General features: G+C 40.2%; 2 protein-coding genes across 4 annotated transcripts; one reads left to right on the top strand and one right to left on the bottom strand.

Annotated features, from left to right (window-relative positions):
- Positions 1–1,852: 1,852 nt before the first annotated feature.
- LOC115142886 (eukaryotic translation initiation factor 6) lies at positions 1,853–7,685 on the top strand. 3 transcript variants are annotated; one of them, XM_029682703.2, is made up of 7 exons: positions 1,853–1,956; positions 2,374–2,511; positions 3,558–3,643; positions 5,003–5,178; positions 5,564–5,740; positions 5,969–6,150; positions 7,368–7,685. In XM_029682703.2, exons 2-7 carry the CDS (start codon positions 2,405–2,407, stop codon positions 7,375–7,377), a joined length of 738 nt encoding a protein of 245 aa, XP_029538563.1. In that variant the 5' UTR covers positions 1,853–1,956; positions 2,374–2,404; the 3' UTR covers positions 7,378–7,685. The 3 variants fall into 3 exon arrangements, with proteins under 3 accessions (XP_029538563.1, XP_029538562.1, XP_029538564.1); XM_029682702.2 differs by having other exon boundaries at positions 1,858–1,964; XM_029682704.2 differs by having other exon boundaries at positions 1,864–1,960.
- Positions 7,686–12,401: 4,716 nt separating this feature from the next.
- dynlrb1 (dynein, light chain, roadblock-type 1) lies at positions 12,402–19,402 on the bottom strand. Its single transcript, XM_029682701.2, has 4 exons — positions 19,286–19,402; positions 13,991–14,066; positions 13,643–13,810; positions 12,402–12,851 (listed from the first exon to the last, which is right to left on the bottom strand). The coding sequence occupies exons 1-4, from the start codon at positions 19,286–19,288 to the stop codon at positions 12,808–12,810; spliced, it is 291 nt and encodes a 96-aa protein (XP_029538561.1). The 5' UTR covers positions 19,289–19,402; the 3' UTR covers positions 12,402–12,807.
- Positions 19,403–23,327: the final 3,925 nt, after the last annotated feature.

Below are 23,327 nucleotides of genomic sequence, written 5' to 3'. Positions count from 1 at the left end.
ACTGGATGTGCTACCTTGTCCCAGTCCTGCTGTTTTGGACCCTCTCTACCGCACCTGCTGTCTCTAATGCTGAATGATCGGCTATGAAAAGCCAACTGACATTTACTCCTAAGGTGCTGACCTGCTGCACCCTCTACAACCACTGTGATTATTATTATCTGACCCTGCAGGTTACCTATGAACGTTTGAACATCTTGGTCCCATGTTCTGTTATAGTCTCCACCCGGCACAGCCAGAAGAGGACTGGCCACCCCTCCGAGCCTGGTTCCTCTCTAGGTTTCTTCCTAGGTTCTGGCCTTTCTAGGGAGTTTTTCCTAGCCACCGTACTTCTATATCTGCATTGCTTGCCGTTTGGGGTTTTAGGCTGGGTTTCTGTACAGCACTTTGTGACATCGGCTGATGTAAAAAGGGCTTTATGAATAAATTTGATTGATTTGATTGACTTACACCTCAAATATACATTAACATACAGAAACAGCAAATCCTCCATATAATTAATCTCATAGGACTAATAGTACTGTAGAGCTGTTTTAACTTGCACACAATACAGCTGGGTTGCCCCATACTGTCTCTAGGTGTCCACCACCCTGCAGCACCCCACTCAGCTTTAGGATCTTAATGAAGCATTTATTATTGGTTTCGGTGTGTTAGGCCAAGGCCAGAGTGACAACCCACAGGAGAGAAGACCCCCAGGGCCAGGACTGAGTAGCCAGGGACTCCCTAAATGGGTATCTCCCTTGACGTGGGCATGTTTTCAATACACTCCTTTCTTTAGTTGTACTGTATTCCATATAAGGCATCCATACCTTATGAAAGTTGCAGAGTACACCTTTAATCTTGTAATAAATCAAATCTAGTGATACATAACATATAAATTAGCATTTTGCTACACCCACAATAACATCTGCTAAATATGTGTATGCAACCAATAACATTTGATTTGATTTATCTGAAACAAGTTAATTTGATGGAAACACATTTGTATGAAAGTCTGTCGCCAACTGGATGGAAACCTAGCTACTGATGTATAAAAAAAACTGTTTGTTTAGATGCACCATGATGGATAAAATGTATAGTACACCGGATGTATAGCCTACACTGGACAGAACACCTATAATTACCAAATCTAAATCAGTCATTTACTCTTCATAGCTCGGTTTTTGTAACAAGTAAAGGGGTAGGCAAATCAGAGGTACAAATGGCAACAATTGGAAAATGCAACAATGTTTTGACAATGACAAAATAATAGAATTGAGGGTCAAGGACCGGAATGTTCGGTAGTGGAAAGACGTAGGAAGAAGAAAGATCATGATACAGAAAGTGTCTAGTAAAGAAAGTCAAAGTAGGAAGCAAGAGTATTTGGAGTGGAAAGTGGTGATAGTGTTGGATGAGACCACACCCTATCCGACTAACTAATGCAGTAGAGAAAGAGGTAGGTGAAGTGAAATGGTAGAGTGTTAATATTGTGTGGTAGCCAGGCTCAGCAAGATAAGATTTCTAAAAATGGAAAAGCTTAATGGGAAGACGATTAAAAGCCATGTCCCCGGTGCTTATGCTAGATTGAGGGGAGTCATCACTGGGGTCCCGATATCTATGTCCACAGATGATATTAAAGAAAATGTGATGGGAGGGAGAGTGAGTGATTGAGGCCAAAAGGTTGATCAAAAAGAGGTAAAGAGGGTTAAACAAGTGAAAGCTTATCAGTGATGCAGAAGTTTGAGAAAGTCTTGCCAGGAAAAGTTTGGGATTTATTTGGTTTTGAATTTTATTTTCATGGAAGTACAGAAATTGGCTGATCATGATTGATCGTACATTCCAGCACAGTAGGTGGCGGCATGCACTTTAAACGTTTGTTTGCAGACCGCCATGATATCATAGAAGAAGACGTAAACGTAGATGTTTAAGTGAACACGTGTGGGGGAAAGGAAGGGATCCACGCTTGCGGAGTTGTCACACGTAAGTAGGTAAAGTTCTTGTTATTTACATTATCCGATATGTCGAAAAGATCTGGTGACTATTTAAACGTAGGTATATAGCTATAGTTTGTATGGGTACTAGCCAGTGATACTGGATTTTCTTAAAACGTTAGTTAGCAAACGTTACTCAATTTGAGGCAACTTCCAGCTAGCCCCTCGGCTAGCTAGCTAAACGAATGTATCGCTTCGTAATATATTGCAAGGAAACATGGTAGTTGTCATGTTTGTATGTGCCATTGTAGTGATACAGCCATCGAAAGCCACAATCTTATAAGAATATAATTTGTCAGTCTGGGCTAACTGATGCCTAGCTCGCTTGGCTAGTACTAATAGCTAGGCTTGACTAGCAGTAACTTGTTAAGTGCGTAATCTTCACATCCATTGTATTTTGTTTAAGAAACGTACTGCCTCAACTGTAAAACTTCAACATGGCTGTCAGGGCATCTTTCGAGAAGAACAACGAAATAGGCTGCTTCGCCAAATTAACAAACACATACTGCCTAGTTGCAATTGGCGGGTCAGAGAACTTCTACAGGTAAGATCTCTTATCGAGACGAGCATCTACGTGCGGTCGACCATGAACGTTAGCTACGTTGGTATCCCGTCGCGGAACGCTATATTTCAGTACCCCGTTACCAGGCCTTTAACGTTTTTGCAACGAAAACTAGTTTTATATTGGACCGATTTAGATAGGCCCCTCTCGGTTTGGTTCTTAGACAGATTCAGTTACAAGATGTAGTGAATAAGTGTTTCCGAAAAAAGCTTCCTGTCACCGAATCCGAAACGCTTTACCTCCCAATACGGGTTGTAAAATGTGTGAACCACTACAAATAAACGTTTATATCTACATTTTCCAAAGCTCACTCCCTAGTAGATACTCTCGGTGGTAGTTGCCAAGCGGGATTACCGCGTGATCCGAGATGGTGATGGAGTTCGTTGAGCTCTGGAAAAGTTGTATTTCAATGTTTGTTCATTTTAGTGGTTAACACATTTAACCTCTACTGACTGGGAAAGCATTCCGGATTATGCACATGGTTTTCACGGGAAACGATTTTTTGAAACAGGTAAACCAGTGGGCTGGTGTGTGTTTTGTGGGGTATTTTATATAACCTTTATTTAAATGGGGGATATAGCGTTCAGCGACGGGAAACTAATAATGGTCTACCAGGCATTGAGGCTAATCGAGACTACATTTTGAGCATATTTATGACAAGTAAAATGGAGGACTGGAGTTATGTAATGCCACAAGTGTTCCTGGTGTGATTGTATGACACTAACAAAGTGGGGACTGTACTGGCAACTAGAGGGCTGCTGATGTCAGATCCCAGGTGCTATTGTCTACCATTGCGCCCTTGAGTAAGGCACTTAAACCCCATAAATAGCTGCACTGTGTCTAACCCATTATTCTTCTCACTGTCTGTCTAATTGGGGACTGAGAACAGAGCATATGAGTCATTTCCATTAATGGACAAGTAAAGTTGTATTGAAAGCTTACATACAGTAATGTCAGCCTTCTCTGGGGAGTGTTTTAAATATTTTAAATCAGCATTGTTGTCATGGTAACATGCAATTTATGATTAGTGTCTTCGAAGGCGAGTTGTCCGAAACCATCCCGGTTGTACATGCCTCAATAGCAGGATGTCGGATAATTGGAAGAATGTGTGTGGGTGAGTATGGCTCTGTAATTGATCAACATTGTACGTCAAACAGCTATCCTCTGCAAGTGCACAAAGAAACTTCATCGGTTCAACAGGAGAATGGAATACTTAATTCACGTGTGTGTTCCAAATATCTGGAACGGTCGCCCAAGCGTGAGGGTTTTTTTTCTGCTTGTGATGACAATGCACTCAACTGTTCCAAAATGTGATTGTTAACGCAGTAGGACAGTTTACCTGTGCTGCCCTCAAAACAAGGCACACTGCCTGCTAATTATCTATAGGCTGTTTCAATTTCAAATATTTTAACTTTGAGTTGAGGTGTGTTCTGCCTCATTAATTCACATAAGAAGTAGCCCACTGTTGCGGACAACTTGTTTGAGACTTTAATTCTCTTTGACAAGAGCCCATGCACTTACCCAGTGTTTCCCTGGATCAAGTGTGAAGACATTGCACATCTCTAGTCAGAACAGGCCTTCCAAACTTTCCCCCCTGCTGCATGGTTTTCTTTACAAATAACGAATGGTTATGCTTGTGTTCCTATCAAAGTGCCTTATTTTCAGTATATCGTGTTGTCTTATCTACTGTCGTATACCGTATGTATGGACCATAATGTATTTAATGTTTACCAGTAAGTACTGGTGACAAATCATGCATTCCAATTCTTGTATAGATTGTAATAGTGTGTGATACTTTTTAGAAGGCTGTACTGACTATGACAAACTAAGCTGTGTGGCGCATGTTTGACATCATACAATGCGTTCTGGTTGTCACGTAAGCATCTGTCAGACCAAATGAGCTTAAGGGATAGTTCACTTGACTGACTTATTCAAGACAACTGGGAACATTGAAAAATATGAGGCTTGTATTTGGGGTGATGATCTGTGGGGTGGTTTGAAAAATTAAGAGCCTCACACTCTAGGTGCTCAGATGTAATAATTTAATAATAATGTTTCGACAGACAAGCGGTCTTCATATAGCTTGTCTGACTTAACTTTGGTTATTAGGTTAAGTTATTGCATCTGAGCTCTGAGTGTGTGGTTCAGTGTGAGTGGATGATGAATTTCACATTTTTTTTTACAATAAAAGGTGAAATTGAGGAATAAAGTTGAGGACCTCAGAACATTGTTTAGATGCTTTTCAGGTGTGAATGTTGCTTCATACGTTCCAATCACATATTTGCGATGGTACGCTGCAGGGACCACTTAACAATGATCACAAATATGTGACCGTATGCGTCAAAGCGTTAATTATGCTTTATTTAATAGATTAATACTGTACTTGATATTTTATAAATGATTTAGGTAAATGACTTGTGATAAATTAATGTACAGCTAATGACTACTTTTACCTTGTAACTTTGCTCACCAGGGAATCGTCATGGGCTTCTGGTGCCCAACAACACCACGGACCAAGAGCTGCAGCACATTAGGAATTGTCTCCCAGACGCAGTGAAGATCCAGAGGGTAGAGGAGAGGCTCTCAGCACTGGGGAATGTCATTGCCTGTAATGACTATGTGGCTCTGGTGCATCCTGATCTGGACAGGGTGAGGGGCAACAATGAGACTGTCTAAATATTGTTTTGGGCTAATAAAAGTTATGAGTGGATAAACAGTATGACTAGCTGCTATATACCTTATATTTCCCTTGTTTGTATTTGATTACAATGAGCACTCCACTTTCAAAAGCAAATATAGCAGGTTAAATTTATACAAAAAAATGTATAGTGTAAATGTTACATTTTGAGTTTTAGCAGAACAACCATTCATTGGAGAATACTGCAAACGTTGCCTTATCCAGCCACATTTAAAACCTTAACATTAGAGTCCTTAATCATTTTCATGATTACTCAAACCGAAATGATTTCAAATGCCCATCCCTAGGACATTGTCTGATGTAGGGGATGTTAACGCATTTCCCATCTTGGTTTAGGAGACAGAGGAGATCCTGGCAGACAGTCTGAAGGTGGAGGTGTTTCGTCAGACAGTAGCAGAGCAAGTTCTAGTGGGGAGCTACTGTGCCTTCAGCAATCAGGGGGGACTGGTACACCCCAAGACCTCCATAGAAGACCAGGATGAGCTCTCCTCCCTACTCCAAGTGCCTCTGGTGGTTAGTGTTCATGGTGCTGCTTAAGCTCATTTCTACTTAGTCTCTATCCCATAATATTTAAGTAGATCTAAATACATCTGATACATATAAGCAAGGTAGTAATACAGCTACCTTGCCCCCTGATTGGTTATTCTCAGATCTACTGAAGTGCACGGGGGGGGGGGGCGGCACATTGCATCAAGTTGGTGATAAGTGCTTGAGTAATTCCCAACTCTCCGTACTCCACAGGCAGGAACGGTGAACCGTGGTAGCGAGGTCATCGCTGCGGGGATGGTGGTAAACGACTGGTGTGCCTTCACTGGGCTGGACACCACCAGCACAGAGCTGTCTGTCATCGAGAGTGTGTTCAGATTGAGTGAGTCTCAGCCTAGCGCCATCGCTACCACAATGAGAGACTCTCTAATTGACAGGTGAGTGATCACTTCTGACATCATGGAACTCAGTTATTATAGGCTCCGTCCAGGAGGTGCCTTCTCCAGGTAAATAAAATAATTTATCAGATGACAAGAGGTGCAAAGCTATTGGCTGACAGCCACAGTAGATGAGCTTGCAAGGTGTTTTTTGAAAAAACGATGCATGGCCATTTGTTTATCAATAGAAAAAAATGTAGCCAGCTACATTTCCTCATGTTTTGCTTAAATTAATCTTAAATTTTAACTGAGAAAAAAGCTACATCAGTCATAGCACTGGCTGCTGATAGAATTTCTGTTTGTCAATTCTCATCAAAGTGGAGAAGCACAAAATTAGTCTGAATTAGTCTAACTGGATGAATAAGGTGGTGGGGGTATCGTACGGTTTGTGCAGTGTTTGAGAAGTTAAGGCCCTTTGAAGGAGTTCTGCACAGCTGCCACTTGATTTCCTTGCCTTTTTTCTCCATTCTCTGCCGTCTGCTCCTTCCTCCTCTCAGAGCATACAGGCCTGTTGCCCGAGCGTTGTACACATGCTGCTTCAGAGCAGACAAGCACGTCAACTCTTGTTCCATTCGCTTGTAAATGATCTAAACTCAACAAAAGTTACATTTGGTAGCTCCTACATAGGCAATCCAGCTCAGTTGTATATCTTAGCAATTCATTTATTTTCATTTGTGCTCATTAGTATATTTAGCTAGCAGCCTCACTGGAAATTTGCTTTTAATTGTGCTAATTTTATTAGCATTCTGGTAAGGTGCCCAATGGTCTTCACATTTTGGCGCCCCCTTGTATACTAAACTGGTAATCCCATAAATGGGAGGACGGTATGAAAATCTGGAAACTGCCCAACCCTATGAAATACTGTTGAGTGATTTTATGGAAGACTAATAGACCCAAATTGAGTAAACATTGGCAGTTTATTACATCACTTTTTTCACATGGTCTTGAGCCTAAAGTTTGGGAACCCCTGTCCTACAGAAGTTACGGGCAATGACATAGCAAATCACCTTTGTAAACCCTTTCTTTTGGGGTGGTTATTTTTTTAATGCGCAGAAAAATCTAAAGCCATTTTGCTCAACATTACTGTATTTATAGTTAACTTGATCCTGTTGAAAAACTTTTTTTACAACACATTAAGATGTTCATGGAGATTTACTGGAGCCTTTGACATACAATACTTGTGGGCCCATTTTATAATATTTCATTTTATTTTCCAGCCTCGCATAAGATGCCATTCTACCTTGAAAGGAGGTACAAACTGCTGCAGAATGCAAGAAGCTGGACATTTCTCCCGATATGGTTAAACCTTCAATGTTTATTGGAATTTTGTATGGTATATCAATGCTAGACTTCATAATTCCTTAAATCTACTTATGTTCTGGCAATATTAAATCAAGAGTTTACTGTAAACAGTGACCATGTTAGTTTTAATGTTCCGTATGTGAAGCAGGATATGTACATTACAGTAAAGCCACGCATGGCAAACTGTTGATGTGGGGATTTTTGGAATGTACAATAAATGGATTACCCTTTAACACGTTGCATTTGTCACAATCTGTTTCTAATCATCAAATTGTTCGTACCTACTTTGTATATACGTGACACCTGTAAACCAAATTGCATTCATGGCTCAAGGAATCTTTATTGGCAAAAGGTTTATTTGTAGGGATGCTGCTTGAATTTATACACAATTGATGCTTTTACCCACAGTTTCAAACCATTAACATTTTAAACTTCACGTTATCTATTGTGTAAAGTCAAAACATGTTAGGTATGTAGTGCGTCAAAGCCCTTCATTTCAAAAGTCAATTTACCAAAGGCATAAGGAGACTGTCATTGTTAAATTCAACGCTTAGTCTTGTATAAATTTGTGCTTAGCTTGTTTCCACTCCTAAATTACTAGCCTTTATTACAATTTAACTAGGCAAGTCTTATTTACACCGCCCTATGGGACTCCCAATCATGGCCGAATGTGATACTGGCTGTTATGAATGTTCATCTTGCCCATGGAACCAGTCAGCTACCCTAGACTTGTGATTCAAAAGGTGACACACTACTGAATAAGCCTTCATCAATTATTTTTGATTAAAACAGTACTTTTACAATAGAGGGAAGAACCTAAAAACAGCCATTGCTCGATTAGCCTATGGTAGCATTCCTTGTGTAGTTTGCCAACGGTGCAATTTAATTAAATGTCCATAAGCTGTATCAAGAGGAACACTCAAGATCACTATTGTTTTAGGCAAGAACTATGTGAGTAAAAATTTAATATTTAGCTTGTCCTTATTGATTTCTATTAACCTTTAATTAGGCAAGTCTAAAAAAAACTCTACATGTCACAGGTTGGCATTTGAGATGACTCTTACTGGATGCAGTGGTCACTAGCTGGCACAGCCACCACGCCGCTAACCTTTAAGACAAAAGCTGTTTTCAATCATTTTGACTCTGCAGCTGGCCCATCTAGCGATAACTGCTCAGTTCTGACTTCAGGGCAAAACTCATGACTAATGTGAAACTGCTCCAGAGATAAAATAGGGGCCAAGATACTAAAGAAAAAAATAATCCTAATGTACCTCCAATTTTACTAAGTTTTAATTAGGAGGGGAAGGGTGATGTTGCACATGCATTCCTATTTATTAGTGTCATGAAAAGATGCAGTTATGGTGTTTGTTTTAATGACCCTTAAGTGGAACTCAAACCATCCATGGAGAGGGGCAAAAGAGAACACATAGCTGGGCAAGACCTACCTCTACCCAACCTCACCTCCCTCTTGCTCACCCCTTCCTCTGCCGAGACTTCCCTCTCTCCCTAGCAGCCGAAGGTCTCCTGAGAGGCGTAGACCAGTAGAGAAAGCCATCCTCGTCGCACTCCTGCACGTAGATCTCAGATGAGTGTGGAGACACTCACCATGCTGTGCTGGTTGACCAGGAGGAAGGTGGCCTGTGTGAAGTTGAGCTGTGCCTGTATGGGTATACAGGGGGGGGTCAGGGCTGGTCACTACACCATATTTGCATTCATTAGGGCACAATAGTAAAACATTTTAACTGAAAATTAACAATGTTCAGGTAGTCCACCCAGTGCCTGAATATGACTCATCTTTTAAATTTAACCAACTGGAGGTGTTGCAGGGTTTTGGGTTTTGTATTCTGAAGCAAGCATAAAGCAGACATACACTGAACAAAAATATAAAACTCAACACCTAAAGTGCTGGTCCCATGTTTCATATGCACAAAAAGCTTCTCTCATTTGGCTCCCAAGTGGATGTGTTTGTCTGGAAGCAAGATGGCGTCAGTGATGTGGCTGGTTTTCTTTTTGTAGTCGGTGATTGTAGATAGACCCTGCCACATATGTCTGAGCCGTTGAACTGCGCTCTATACTAACATTTCGCTCGTTTGATTGCCTTGGAGGGAATAACTACACTTTGTATTCTGCCATATTCCCAGTCAACTTTACATGGTTAAATGCGTTGGTTTGCGCATTCAGTTTTGCGCAAATGCCGCCATCTATCCATGGGTTCTGGTTAGGATAGGTTTTAATAGTCACAGTGGGTACACCATCTTCTATGCATTTCCATAAACTCAGTCACCGAATCGGCGTATAAAATGAATATTATTCCGAGGCTACCCGGAACATGTCTCAGTCCTCATGATCAAAACAATGTTGAAGCATGGATTCCGATAGGTCAGACCAGCGTTGAAATGTCCTTGTCACGGGTACTACCTGTTTGAGTTTCTGCCTATAGGAAGGGAGGAGTAAAATGGAGTCATGGTTGGATTTGCCAAAGGGAGGGCGGGGGAGGACCTTGTATGCGTCGCAGAAGTTAGAGTAGCAGTGATCCAGCGTTTTGCCAGCACGAGTACTACAATCAATATGCTGATAGAATTTAGGTAGCCTTTTTCTCAAATTTGCCATGTTGTTATTCTTTGCTAGTTAGCAAATTATTTGCCCAGTTATTCTTTGCTAGTTAGCAAATTATTTGCCCAGTTATGAGTATAGGTCAGGAATAGGGAGTTACTGCTTCCTACAAGAGCACAAAACGTGTAGGCTCGAAGTCTCTTCAGGTTCACAGCCCCCCGTGACGTGTTTGGGATTCCCCTTCTGTCTGTGCTTTTACACCTGCTACATTTTAGGCTAGATACATTCCTCGCCTATGCTGTCAGTGTGTACACAACACATGAGATGAATATGGCAAATTCGTGTAATTATGCCTTATCTCCCTTGAAGAACTAGTCAAATGATTTACTCAGACAGCATGCTTACCCAGGCTAGCTAAATAGAATATATATATTTTTGTACCTTTATTTAACTAGGCAAGTCAGTTAAGAACAAATTCTTATTTACAATGACGGCCTACCAAAACACAAAAGGCCTCCTGCAGGGACAGGAGCTGGGATTAAAAACGGTGGAAAAAATGTAATATAGGACAACAAAAAAACACATCACGACGAGACACCACAACACTACATAAAAGATAGACTAAGACAACATAGCATGGCAGCAACACAGGATGACAAGACAGTATGGGGAGCACAGAGATAACATTGTCTGGGTGGCTGCTACAGCCTGACTAGAGATGAGATGACTTTAAGGAATGAAAAATCAAATCTAAGTAATATACACTTTTGAAATAGTATAATTTCATAGTAATTTCATATTTGTCTACCCAATGTGGGCCTGACAAGAGACAAATGGGATATTTTCAATGTTTTTGCAATTTATTGTTCACTCTTCTGGGCTTTAAAATGCGCACAAATCATATTAAAATGCCATTATTTCAATATATATACATTTTTCTTTTACCGAAACGACCTAAAAAATCCCTACTCGCTCAGCACTAGCTTTTACTTTTATAGGCCTGATTGTAAATGACATATCCTATCAGCAGTCCCTACTGGATTTCGACATTTTTTGTGATTTCTGCGGCCAAAAATGCTCCCCCCGTTAATTTCATAAAGCAATCAAAAGTAAAGTTCTCGGTTTTAAGACTATTTTAAACAGAATACAAAAAAAACATTAGAAACATCTAAAAGTGCTCAATGTTGTTTATTTTCCATAACAGAAAACTGTCATAATCCACTCAAGACCTCTCCATTCAGGCTTGGGGCTTGCTATCAACACGAGATGCAGCTCTCGCAAAAAAAAATCTGAAAGGGTCTTTGGGTATTGTGGTTATGTACTATTCCAATTCTAAAAAAAATAAATCCTGTGCTTTCGTGATCCGTATTAAATTGTAGAGTTTAAAAGGCAAAGTTGCACTCAGTGCTTTGAGCAGCGCTCTCCATAGGGTGGTCGGCACTCTGCTCTAAGGCCAAGGTTACCTTTCAGTTCAGGAATACCTAGGATAGGATAAAGTAATCCTTCTCACCCCCCTTAAAAGATTTAGATGCACTATTGTAAAGTGGCTGTTCCACTGGATGTCTTAAGGTGAACGCACCAATTTGTAAGTCGCTCTGGATAAGAGCGTCTGCTAAATGACTTAAATGTAAATGTTAGCCGAGTAAAAGTTTGAGTAAAAAAAACGCCACTCACCTTGATTCTTTCAGCGCTTGCCAGTCTTCCCTGCTACCACTTCAGTCATGGTGATTTTCCGCTGCTGTGGGAACTGTTCAGACATTTTCATATGATTTGCTGATTCGAAGGGACTGTTGATTGTCGACTTTCTCTAGTTTCGAAAAACATTTGGAAATTGTTTCGCAGTCGTTAGCCGTCATTTTTGTTGACAAATTTGTGATTTCTGTTCATTGTACTGCCTGTCCAGCCATCAACTATCACCCATCTTCGCACGTGAATACACTGACAGGGCAGGCGGGAAACACTTTGTTGACGTGAGGTTAGATTGGGCCATTTTCCACGGTAACAGTGCAGTAATTGGTCAAAATTACGAACCCGCTTTTGATTGGACCCTTTTATTCGCTAAACGTGCAGCGATTAGTCAAAATTGCGAGCTCTCGCATAATATGCGCTGATTGGTTGATTTTTGCATTTAATTATGCAATTGCGGAAGTTCTTAGTGTATGAGAAATACAATTATTTAGTGGACTGCAGGAATGTGTACTCCCAATAATTAAAGGCCTCTAGACTAAGAAGTCCTGTGATATGCATGGAGGAGAACGAAGAAATCCTGGGTGATGGAAAAGTACATCTTTGTGGAAGGGAGGGGGTGAGAGCTTAGGATATAAGTGGACACTGCATTGATTTATTCAGCTGTACATCTTTGCTGAATAAACATTTGAAATGTCACCGAGTTTAGGCTCTTTTGTATGATAAATGTTTATTGTATAGATCTTATCCTTACAAGGTACCAACATGAAATGATGAAGCAGATGATGCTCAATGTTTACAAAGAATATTGTTAAAACCTATTGGATTCAAAAAATAAATAAGTGAAAGTTTCAAATGGTTTAAGGACTTTGCCCCAAAATTACAGTCAACGATCCTTCAATAAGGTTATGTGCCAATAAAGAGTGTTTCAGACAGGGGAGATGGAATTGCAATGATCAAACATGAACATACATATATCAACCCACCCATTATGATATGAATCAAGCTCCCAAAAGCTTATTGTACAACTTAGCATTTTGCTAAAACAATAGAATAAACATTTGGCCATTAAATAGAAAAAACTAATACAGCAAAGAGATGGTGTAGGTGATCCTCTCAGTCTGAAGGGTTCTGAATGACAATGAGGAAATAGTCTTTATCTGTAGGGGAAAGCAAAAGGAGTATTATTCTAAACAAATATACACTGAACAAAAATAGAAAACGCAACATGCAACAATTTCAAAGATTTTACTGACTTAAAGTTCATATAAGTAAATAAGTCAGGCCCTAATCTATGGATTTCACATGACTGAACACAGATATGGAGCAACTTCGCACAGCCGTTGAGTGGGACAACATTCCACAGGCCACAATCAAATGCTTGATCAACTCCTTGCGAAGGAGATGTGTCGCACTGCATGAGGCAAATGGTGGTCACACCAGACACTTACTGGTTTTCTGATCCATGCAACTACCTTTTTTTAAAGTTACTGTATTCTGTTACTGTAGTTACTGTATTCTGTGACCAACATACTATCTGTATTCCCATATATTTCAATTGACTGATTTCCCTATATAATCTGTAATTCAGAAAAATCTTTGATATGGTTGCATGTTGTGTTAATTATTATTTTATATCAACCCTTTTTTTTCAATTTTGATATTGACACTGCACTGTTGAGGAAGAGCTTGCAAGTAAGAATGTCACTGTACTGTTTACACCTGCTGTATCCTGTGCACGTGACAAATAAAAGTTTATTTGAAAACCCTAATCTTAACTTTCTACAGATTCTAATCATGCATGTAGTGTCAGTGTCCTCTACAACAAATTACTACTACTGCAACATTGCATTTGACAAAATTCAACATCCAAGCGAAATGTGGGGGTAATGCAACTACAGGGGACACCGATGTGCAAAAGCCATGCTATGTGACAATCATTGTAAGTTACCTGGAGCAATCATAATCTCATTCTTCTTGGAGCGGACCCTGAGGAAGGTGAGGTCATTCTGGGGGTCAATGTCCCTAACTGTGCTACGTGCCTTCATCACTAACTGGTGAATGAGTCCAGCATACTGCACTGTGCTGGAGTTGTCAAGGGTGGTCTTGATAGGGATGCCTGGAGAATGTCAGAGGGGAATGCAGAGGGAACCATTGTGCATTGAGTCTGTGGGAGATCATTGCGGTCTTAAATATATTTGAAAGAAACTTAATTGTGCCATGATTTACCATAATAAAGGATATTGTTAATGGAATAGCTAACCAGTTTAAACTATGGTAATCATTGCATTAGGCTTACCTTCAGCATTGACAATTATGATTCCTTGCACCCCTTTTTGACCCTGAATTCGCTTGAGGGTTTCCTCTACTTCAGCCTAAAAGACAGCAGTTATTTTAAATATAATTTTAAAAAAATCACACTTCCCTTAAGTTAAAAGCATTTATCATCAAGATTGCAACAAGACAGGAAGGAAGAGAAGAAAGAAAGAAAGAAAAAAAGAAAAAAAACTGTAGCTAGCTAGCCAGTGACTAGTTGGCTAATGTTAGCAGAACAACAACTTCAAAGTGACAAAGTATTAGACTGGAGTGGTTTCTAAGCAGTTAATCTACTGTTTGTAGGGTTAGTTAGCTAAGTTAAAATGATTTCCCTTCATGAAATCGAACCAAACCAGAATGTTATTAGCCAACTTGGCTAGCCAGCGGCCTGCAAAATTTCCTTTCAACAATAATAATAACACATTTGTTGGGTGCTTATAATTGTCCTATGAAGTAAGGTCCAGCCAACCTTCTTACACAGGATGCAGTGATGAGTATTAAAACTGTCACCTATAATAAAGCAAAGGACCCAATGGTAGAAGGCATCCAAAGGTTTAAGAGTAGTGGCTGCTGCATTCAGGTAAATTGTGTCACCATATGGCCAAAAACTAGCAGGAAAGTTGACTGTGCAATCTGATTCCTGCTGTTCGTGGAGGCAATAATAAAAAATAAGCCCACTTTAAATCTTTGCTTTTTAAGTAGCTCATCAGTATGTTTTTAAACATTATTTATCAATCAAAATGCCCAGATATGTATACCTGGGAACCTACTCGACGAGAGAACCATTCAATGAGTGAATATGTAGCCTATCTGAGACATTTTGCCGTGAATTAAAGAACATATTTACGTTTGAATTCAACAAGGTCTTTCTGTAATGTAACAAAATCAGATTGCAGCTAACATAGCTTGGTCAACAGTCCTTGCAATGGCATATATAACCGTATCGTCAGCATACAGATGAATATTACAGGATTTAATACACACATACTAGAGGTCGACCGATTATGATTTTTCAACGCCGATACAGATTGGAGGACCAAAAAAAGCCGATACCGATTAAATCGGACGATTTTATATATTTGTAATAATGACAATTACAACAATACTAAATTAACACTTATTTTAACTTAATAGAATACATAAATAAAATCAATTTAGTCTCGAATAATGAAATTAATGTTCAATTTGGTTTAAATAATGCAAAAACACTGCGTTGGAGAAGTAAAAGTGCCATATGTGCCATGTAAAAAAGTTTACGTTTAAGTTCCTTACTCAGAACATATGAAAGCTGGTGGTTCCTTTAATTAACATCTTCAATATTCCCAGTTAAGAAGTTTTAGGTTGTAGTTATAGGAATTATAGGACTATTTCTCTCTATACCATTTGTATTTCATTTACCTTTGACTATTGGATGTTCTTATAGGCACTATAGTATTACCAGCCTAATCTCAGGAGTTGATAGGCTTGAAGTCATAAACAGCACTGTGCTTCAAGCATTGCGAAGAGCTGCTGGCAAACGCAGGAAAGTGCTGTTTGAATGAATGCTTACGAGCCTGCTGCTGCCTACCACCGCTCAGACTGCTCTATCACAGACAATTATAATATAATAAACACAGAGAAATACGAGCCTTACACAGAACCCAAACCGGCTGCGTGCGTGCTCCATCATGCATACATTTATTTTGTCCCCCCACACCAAATGTGATCACGACACGCAGGTTAAAATATCAAAACAAACTCTGAACCAATTATATTAATTTGGGGACAGGTCGAAAAGCATTAAACATTTATGGCAATTTAGCTAGCTAGCTAATTTATCCTATTTAGCTAGCTTGCTGTCGCTAGCTAATTTTTCCTGGGATATAAACATTGAGTTGTTATTTTTTACCTGAAATGCACAAGGTCCTCTACTCCGCCAATTAATCCACGCATGAAAACGGTCAACCAAATCGTTTCTAGTCATCCCTCTTCCTTCCAGGCCTTTTCTTCTCGACTTTATGTTGCGATTGGCAACTTTCATAAATTAGGTGCATTACCGCCACTGACATCGTTCGTCTTTCAGTCACTCACGTGGGTATAACCAATGAGGAGATGGCACATGGGTACCTGCTTCTATAAACCAATGAGGAGATGGGAGAGGCAGGACTTGATTTCTAAATTCATTTTGCAACGCTCGTGCATGCGACGCAAGCGGTGTAGTCAGCCTGTTAGGAGATACATAATATGGTCAAATCCGGAAACAAAACATTTATTCTTTCAGTGAAATACGGAACTGTTCCGTATTTTATAGAAAGGGTGGCATCCCTAAGTTTAAATATTGCTGTTACAATGCACAACCTTCAATGTCATGTCACAATTATGTAAAATTCTGGCAAATTAATTACGGTCTTTGTTAGAAAGAAATGTTCTTCACACAGTTCGCAACGAGCCAGGTGGTCCAAACTGCTGCATATACCCTGACTCTGCTTGCACAGAACGCAAGAGAAGTGACAATTTCCCTGGTTAATATTGCCTGCTAACATTAGTGTATTGATTTTAAGGAAGGCATTGATGTTTATGGTTAGGTACATTGGTGCAACGACAGTGCTTTTTTTTTCACTAATGCGCTTGTTAAATCATCGCGCGTAGGCTGTGATTCGATGATAAATTAACTGGCACCGCATTGATTATATTCAACGCAGGACAAGCTAGTTAAACTATTAATATCAACCATGTGTAGTTAACTAGTGATTATGTTAAGATAGTTGCTAACTAGCATTAAACTTACATTGGCTCCTTGCTGCACTCGCGTAACAGGTGGTCAGCCTACCACACAGTCTCCTCGTGGAGTGCAATGTAATCGGCGTCCAAAAACACAGATGAACAATTGTTATGAAAACAGACCTAATTAATTGGCCATGCCGATTAATCGGTCGACCTCTAATACCAGTATTGATGCGTGGACCAGTTTGGGTTTTGACTTTACCTTCTATAACAGCATTTGAATGTTTGGTTTGTTAAATGTGATACGCCGTGTTTAATGTCCATTTTTATAGTTTACTTCGCTACTTTTTTATCCTTTATTTAACTAGGCAAGTCAGTTAAGAACAAATTCTTATTCTCAATGACGGCCTAGGAACAGTGGGTTAACTGCCTGTTCAGGGGCAGAACGACAGATTTGTACCTTGTCAGTTCGGGGGTTTGAACTTGCAACCTTCCGGTTACTAGTCCACCGCTAACCACTAGGCTACCCTTGCCGCCCCAACACTTGAGTCATCTCTCTCCGCTCTCTCTCTCTCTCTCCATGCAGCTTTACATCATCTGGGCCGACAGTCAAAGGCACTTGCTTGCTCAACTTTTGAGGAAGTATGTCTGGAGTAAAAAGGGCTCTATAAATACATTTGATTGATTGGAGTAAGTTCCTGTCATTCTGGACCCTATTGTCCTCACTCAATTGTGACAGACTGAGGCAACCTTTTCACCCAGTTGTCTCCCCTCACACACACACATACATACATAGGGTCATGTGTTTTGCAGATACTTGCATGGGGTAGCTTGACTACATAAATTAGAGGTCGATCGATTAATAGGAATGGCCGATTAATTAGGCCCAATTTTAAGTTTTCAGAACAATTGGTAATCGGCATTTTTGGACACCGATTATGGCCGATTACATTGCACTCCACGAGGAGACTGCTTGGCAGGCTGACTACCTGTTATGCGAGTGCAGCCAAGGTAAAGTGCTAGCTAGCATTAAACTTATCTTATAAAAAACAATCTTAACTATACATGGTCGATGATATTACTAGTGTATCTAGCTTGTCCTGCGTTGCATATAATTGATTCTGGTGCCTTTTAATTTATCATTGAATCACAGCCTACTTCGCCAAACGGGTGATTTAACAAGCGCATTCACGAAAAAAGCACTGTCGTTGCACCAATGTGTACCTAATCATAAACATCAAAGCCTTTCTTAAAATCAATACACAAGTATATATTTTTAAACCTGCATATTTAGTTAATATTGCCTGCTAACATGAATTTATTTTCACTAGGGAAATTGTGTCACTTATCTTGCGTTCATTGCACACAGAGTCAGGGTACATGCAACAGTTTGGGCCGCCTGGCTCGTTGCGAACTAATTTGCTAGAATTTTACATAATTATGACATAACATTAAAGGTTGTGCAATGGAACAGCAATATTTAGAATTAGGGTTGCCACCTGTTAGATAACATACAGAACGGTTCCGTATTTCACTGAAAGAATAAAACGTTTTGTTTTCGAAATTATAGTTTCCAGACTATATTAATTGACCTAAGGCTCGTATTTCTGTGTTATTATATAATAATTAGGTCTATGATTTGATAGCACCGCTCAGTCAGACTGCTCTAGGCAGCAGCAGGCTCGTAAGCATTCGTTCAAAAACCACTTTCCTGAATTTGCCAGCAGCTCTTCGCTGTGCTTCAAGCATTGAACTGTTTATGACTTCAAGCCTATCAACTCCCGAGATCGAGATTAGGCTGGCAAAACTAAAGTACCCATTAAAAACATCCAATAGTCAAAGATATGAAATACAAATGGTAGAGAGAGAAACAGTCCTATAATAACTACAACCTAAAACGTCTTACCTAGGAATATTGAAGACCCGTGTTAAAAGGAACCACCAGCTTTTCGCGATTACTTCAAAACTACGGCAGGCAGCTGAGACATATGGTAATATAATGGAACTGGGCTCCATGACGGATGCAATGAACTACTTATTAGAAAAAAATGTAGTTCATGTCATATGTCCAGCCTACGGAGGTGACAAACACTGCAGCTATGTAACAAGCCCTCTACAGCAACAAAGGTATTGAGATGAGGGAATATTATGGGTGTGTTCGTAAATTCAAGCTGTCGTGCCAGAGTGCGCTCTGAATGATCGTAAATTCAGAGCGTTGTCAGATTGGGAATTTGAAGAGAGGCCAAATCACGACGTCAGTTTTCAAATAAAAAAGTCGGAGCTATTGAAAAATACGAGTTTCCGACTTGGAATTCCGAAATTGTTGACCGTTCAAAACCTTCTCCCATTCGGAGTTAATTTTGCACAAGTTCCTAGTTGTTTTGAACGCGGCATTTGCCTTCTGCTATTCTCCGAAAATAATTTTTGACACCAGCGTCGAAGCCAAGCTAACTAGCTATGGCAACGCCCAGCATCATGTAGCCTATATAGCTAGCTAAATACTTAGCGTTATAAGATATGAACTATAAAAAGCATGTGAATGTCAAGGTATTCACATAATATACAATGCACTTGCCATTTTGGGGGCGAGGTTGTAACTTGCGTCCAAGAAATGTAGCTATTTAGCCAGAATTCAGCTAACTGCCAAACGGTAGAGGTTCGTGTCGTCAGACAACTCCACAACCGTTCATGCGCACTTTTCTACTGTTGTTTAGTTTTTTGTCACTAGGCATCCAACGTTATGGTGCAGCATTACCGCCACCTATTGCACTGGAGTGTGGGCCGCAGACAGGGTGGAAGTAAATCCCAGTACATGCCAGGCCCGTTTTTCTTAAAAATATACATTATTTGAGACTGTATCTAGTGTCCTACTCAGTATGCTCTTTCAACTCAATTCCTGTATCCCCTTCTCCCTCATACTGGATATGTCTCTCTCTTTCCCTATGATACTGCCCACCCTGTATCAGCACATGCACTGTCTCTCTTTCCTGGAAGTAATCAACCTTTCTGTTGGATGATTTCCTATCACATTTAATGTCTTATTCAACTGTCTGTGTCCCACCCTTATCCTTGTAAAGATGGCCTCCGCTCTTATATCTCTTCCTTCCATCCTCCCCGACTTTACTCTGTACTTCAAAAAGACACCTTACTTAATGTCTCTGTTCCCACTGCTCTTGCCATCTCTGCACCACCATTGTCCATATCATTTCCTTAGCCTACGCCTTGCTCATTGGCACATCCACCTCTCTCCTAAGGGCCTGTTTAGCTAGCATATCTACTCCTCCCCAACCCCACGGGCTGGGACCCAAGCAAAACTTATCTGGACATCTGTTTCACCTGGGCATGAATTTGGAGTACCTCATATAGCATGTACTGTCTTCTCCATGAACTAAAATATTTCAGACTCATCCATACAGCACATGAATCAGAACACACAACAACCCTGTCCGGCTTAATTTCGTTCACCCACTGCAAGGCCAACAGTACTACCATCAGCTACACTACATGACCAAAAGTATGTGTATGTGGACATCTGCTCGTCGAACACCTTATTCCAAAATCATGGGCATTAATATGGATTTCATCCCCCCTTTGTGGCCATAACAGCCTCCACTATTCTGGGAAGGCTTTCCACTAGATGTTGGAACATTGCTGCGGGAACTTGCTTCCATTCAGCCACGAGCATTAGTGAGGTTGGGCACTGATTAGGCCTGGCTCGCAGTTGGTGTTCCAATTCATCCCAAAGGTGTTCAGTTCTGTTGAGGTCAGGGCTCTGTGCAGGCCAGTCAAGTTTTTCCACACCGATCTCGACAAACCATTTGTGTATGGACCTCGCTTTGTCCACGGGGCATTGTTATGCTGAAACAGGAAAGGGCCTTCCTCAAACTGTTGCCACAAAGTTAGAAGCACCGAATAGTCTAAAATGTAATTGTATACTGTAGCATTAAGATTTCCATTCACTGGCCTAGTCCGAACCATGAAAAACAACCCCAGACCATTAATTCCTCCTCCACCAAACGTTACAGTTGTCACTATGCATTCGGTCAGGTAGCCTTCTCCTGGCATCCACCAAACCCAGATTTGTCACTCCAGAGAATGCGTTTCCACTGCTCCAGCGTCCAACAGTGGAGGCAATAGCATACATCATAGTATCATCTGCATATAGATGAAGTTTAGAATTTTTAACAGATTGACCAATGGTGTTTATATAAATAGTGAAGAGAACAGGTTCCACCTTTATGCACTTTAAGAAATTCAGACTTAACCCCATCAATCATGATGACCTTTGTTCCGTCACTAAGATAATCATGAAACCATTAACAGGTGTCAGAGATCAGGCCTATCGGGGACAACTTATTCAATAAAATAGCATGATCAACAGTATCAAATGCTTTTGACAACTCCATAAACAAAGCAGCACATTTCATTTGATTGTCTAAAGCATGAACAATTAAAGTGGTTGCTGTAATAGTGCTATGCCCAGGCCTAAACCCTGATTGGTTTACATTCAAAATACATTTCTCAGATTTAAAAAAAGCAAAGTAGTACATTTAGCAAGGATTCAAGAATCTTAGCTAGACAAGTAAGCCTTGAAATGGGGCAATAATTATTAAGATCACAACTATCCTCGCCCTTATGGAGTGGCAGCAGAAGACCTGATTTCCATACTTTTTGAATATTTCCTGATAACTATGTTAAATAAAGAATGCGGGTTGTTGAGCCAACAATGCTGGGGACTGCACACTTAAGCAGATCAGGATCCAATTGGTCGGCCCCTGTGGATTTCTTGTTGTCTATTGCTAGCAAAGAATCCAGGACTTCTTTTTCTTTAAATAGACTAAATGAAAAGTTTGGAATATAATTTCTCTGATCATTCAGCAAGTTTCCCCTATCAGTATCCAGCCCAGTATCATTGTGAATAGGCTTAGAAGTTATTTCTCAGAGATAGCCAGTTGAAATAAAATGGTGATTAAATGCATCAATGATGGCATTGTCTTAGGTAATGAGGCCAGTGTCTGAATTAGTTTGTTGTGGCAAAGAGGAGGAAGTAGAACTCTTCAGGGATATGACAGTTTTCCAGAATTTAGCCGGGTTCACATTACAATCAGAAGGAGTGCTTACATACAGTGCATTCGGAAAGTATTTAGACCCCTTCCCTTTTTCCAAATTTTGTTACATTACAGCCGTATTCTAAAATGTATTAAATAAAAAATAATTCCACATCAATGTACATACGATACCCAATAATGACTAAGCAAAAACAGTTTTTTGGATTTTTTTGTAAAAATCTATGTATTACATTTTTCTTTGGCATGAACACAATAAGATGTTTTCATCTTATTGTCAACAAATCACTTCAAAAAAGTAGGCTACCTGTGCATGTTCGTCCACTCCTAAATAATTCCAGCATCAAAAACGGTGATTGTGATTGGGTCTACATTCTTGTAGGCTGAATTAATTTACGTGTATTGCTGACAAAAGGACCTTTTTTGTAGAAAGAAAAGTTGGGACACCTGAAAAGGGGCTGAAAAACGGGACTGTACCGGGATGAGAAGCGCAGCCACTATTCCGCAACAAAGCCTCCTTCACTCACGCCGCCAAACTTACCCTAGTAAAACTGACTATCCTACCGATCCTCGACTTTGGCGATGTCATCTACAAAATTGCTTCCAACACTCTACTCAGCAAACTGGATGCAGTTTATCACAGTGCCATCCGTTTTGTCACTAAAGCACCTTATACCACCCACCACTGCGACTTGTATGCTCTAGTCGGCTGGCCCTCGCTACATATTCGTCGCCAGACCCACTGGCTCCAGGTCATCTACAAGTCCATGCTAGGTAAAGCCCCGCCTTATCTCAGTTCACTGGTCACGATGGCAACACCCATCCGTAGCACGCGCTCCAGCAGGTGTATCTCACTGATCATCCCTAAAGCCAACACCTCATTTGGCCGCCTTTCGTTCCAGTACTCTGCTGCCTGTGACTGGAACGAATTGCAAAAATCGCTGAAGTTGGAGACTTTTATCTCCCTCACCAACTTCAAACATCTGCTATCTGAGCAGCTAACCGATCGCTGCAGCTGTACATAGTCTATTGGTAAATAGCCCACCCATTTTCACCTACCTCATCCCCATACTGTTTTATTTATTTACTTTTCTGCTCTTTTGCACACCAATATCTCTACCTGTACATGACCATCTGATCATTTATCACTCCAGTGTTAATCTGCAAAATTGTAATTATTCGCCTACCTCATGCCTTTTGCACACATTGTATATAGACTCCTCCTTTTTTTTCTACTGTGTTATTGACTTGTTAATTGTTTACTCCATGTGTAACTCTGTGTTGTCTGTTCACACTGCTATGCTTTATCTTGGCCAGGTCGCAGTTGCAAATGAGAACTTGTTCTCAACTAGCCTACCTGGTTAAATAAAGGTGAAATTAAAAAATTTAATTAAAAAAAACACGGCTGCTAGAATCTTGACTAGAACCCAAAAATTTGATCATATTATTCCAGTGCTAGCCTGGAAGGCTATGGATGATTTCAAGGTTTTACTGCTAACAAAGTATTACATGGGCTTCCTCCTACTTATCTTTTCGGATTTGGTCCTGCCG

This window comes from Oncorhynchus nerka, linkage group LG15, assembly GCF_034236695.1.
Source record: "Oncorhynchus nerka isolate Pitt River linkage group LG15, Oner_Uvic_2.0, whole genome shotgun sequence".
In the NCBI taxonomy this organism is placed as follows: domain Eukaryota; kingdom Metazoa; phylum Chordata; class Actinopteri; order Salmoniformes; family Salmonidae; genus Oncorhynchus; species Oncorhynchus nerka.
Note: the sequence above shows the minus strand (reverse complement) of the source record. Positions and strands in the feature narration are given on the sequence as shown.

Excerpts from the sequence above, each read along its gene's own strand:
- LOC115142886 (XM_029682703.2), top strand. The coding sequence starts at position 2,405 with ATGGCTGTCAGGGCATCTTTCGAGAAGAACAACGAAATAGGCTGCTTC. Across the intron at positions 2,512-3,557 it reads GGGTCAGAGAACTTCTACAG|TGTCTTCGAAGGCGAGTTGT; the intron begins GTAAGATCTCTT and ends ATTTATGATTAG. Across the intron at positions 3,644-5,002 it reads AATTGGAAGAATGTGTGTGG|GGAATCGTCATGGGCTTCTG; the intron begins GTGAGTATGGCT and ends TTTGCTCACCAG.
- dynlrb1 (XM_029682701.2), bottom strand. Across the intron at positions 13,811-13,990 it reads CATAATTGTCAATGCTGAAG|GCATCCCTATCAAGACCACC; the intron begins GTAAGCCTAATG and ends GACATTCTCCAG. Across the intron at positions 12,852-13,642 it reads TGAGATTATGATTGCTCCAG|ATAAAGACTATTTCCTCATT; the intron begins GTAACTTACAAT and ends TTTCCCCTACAG.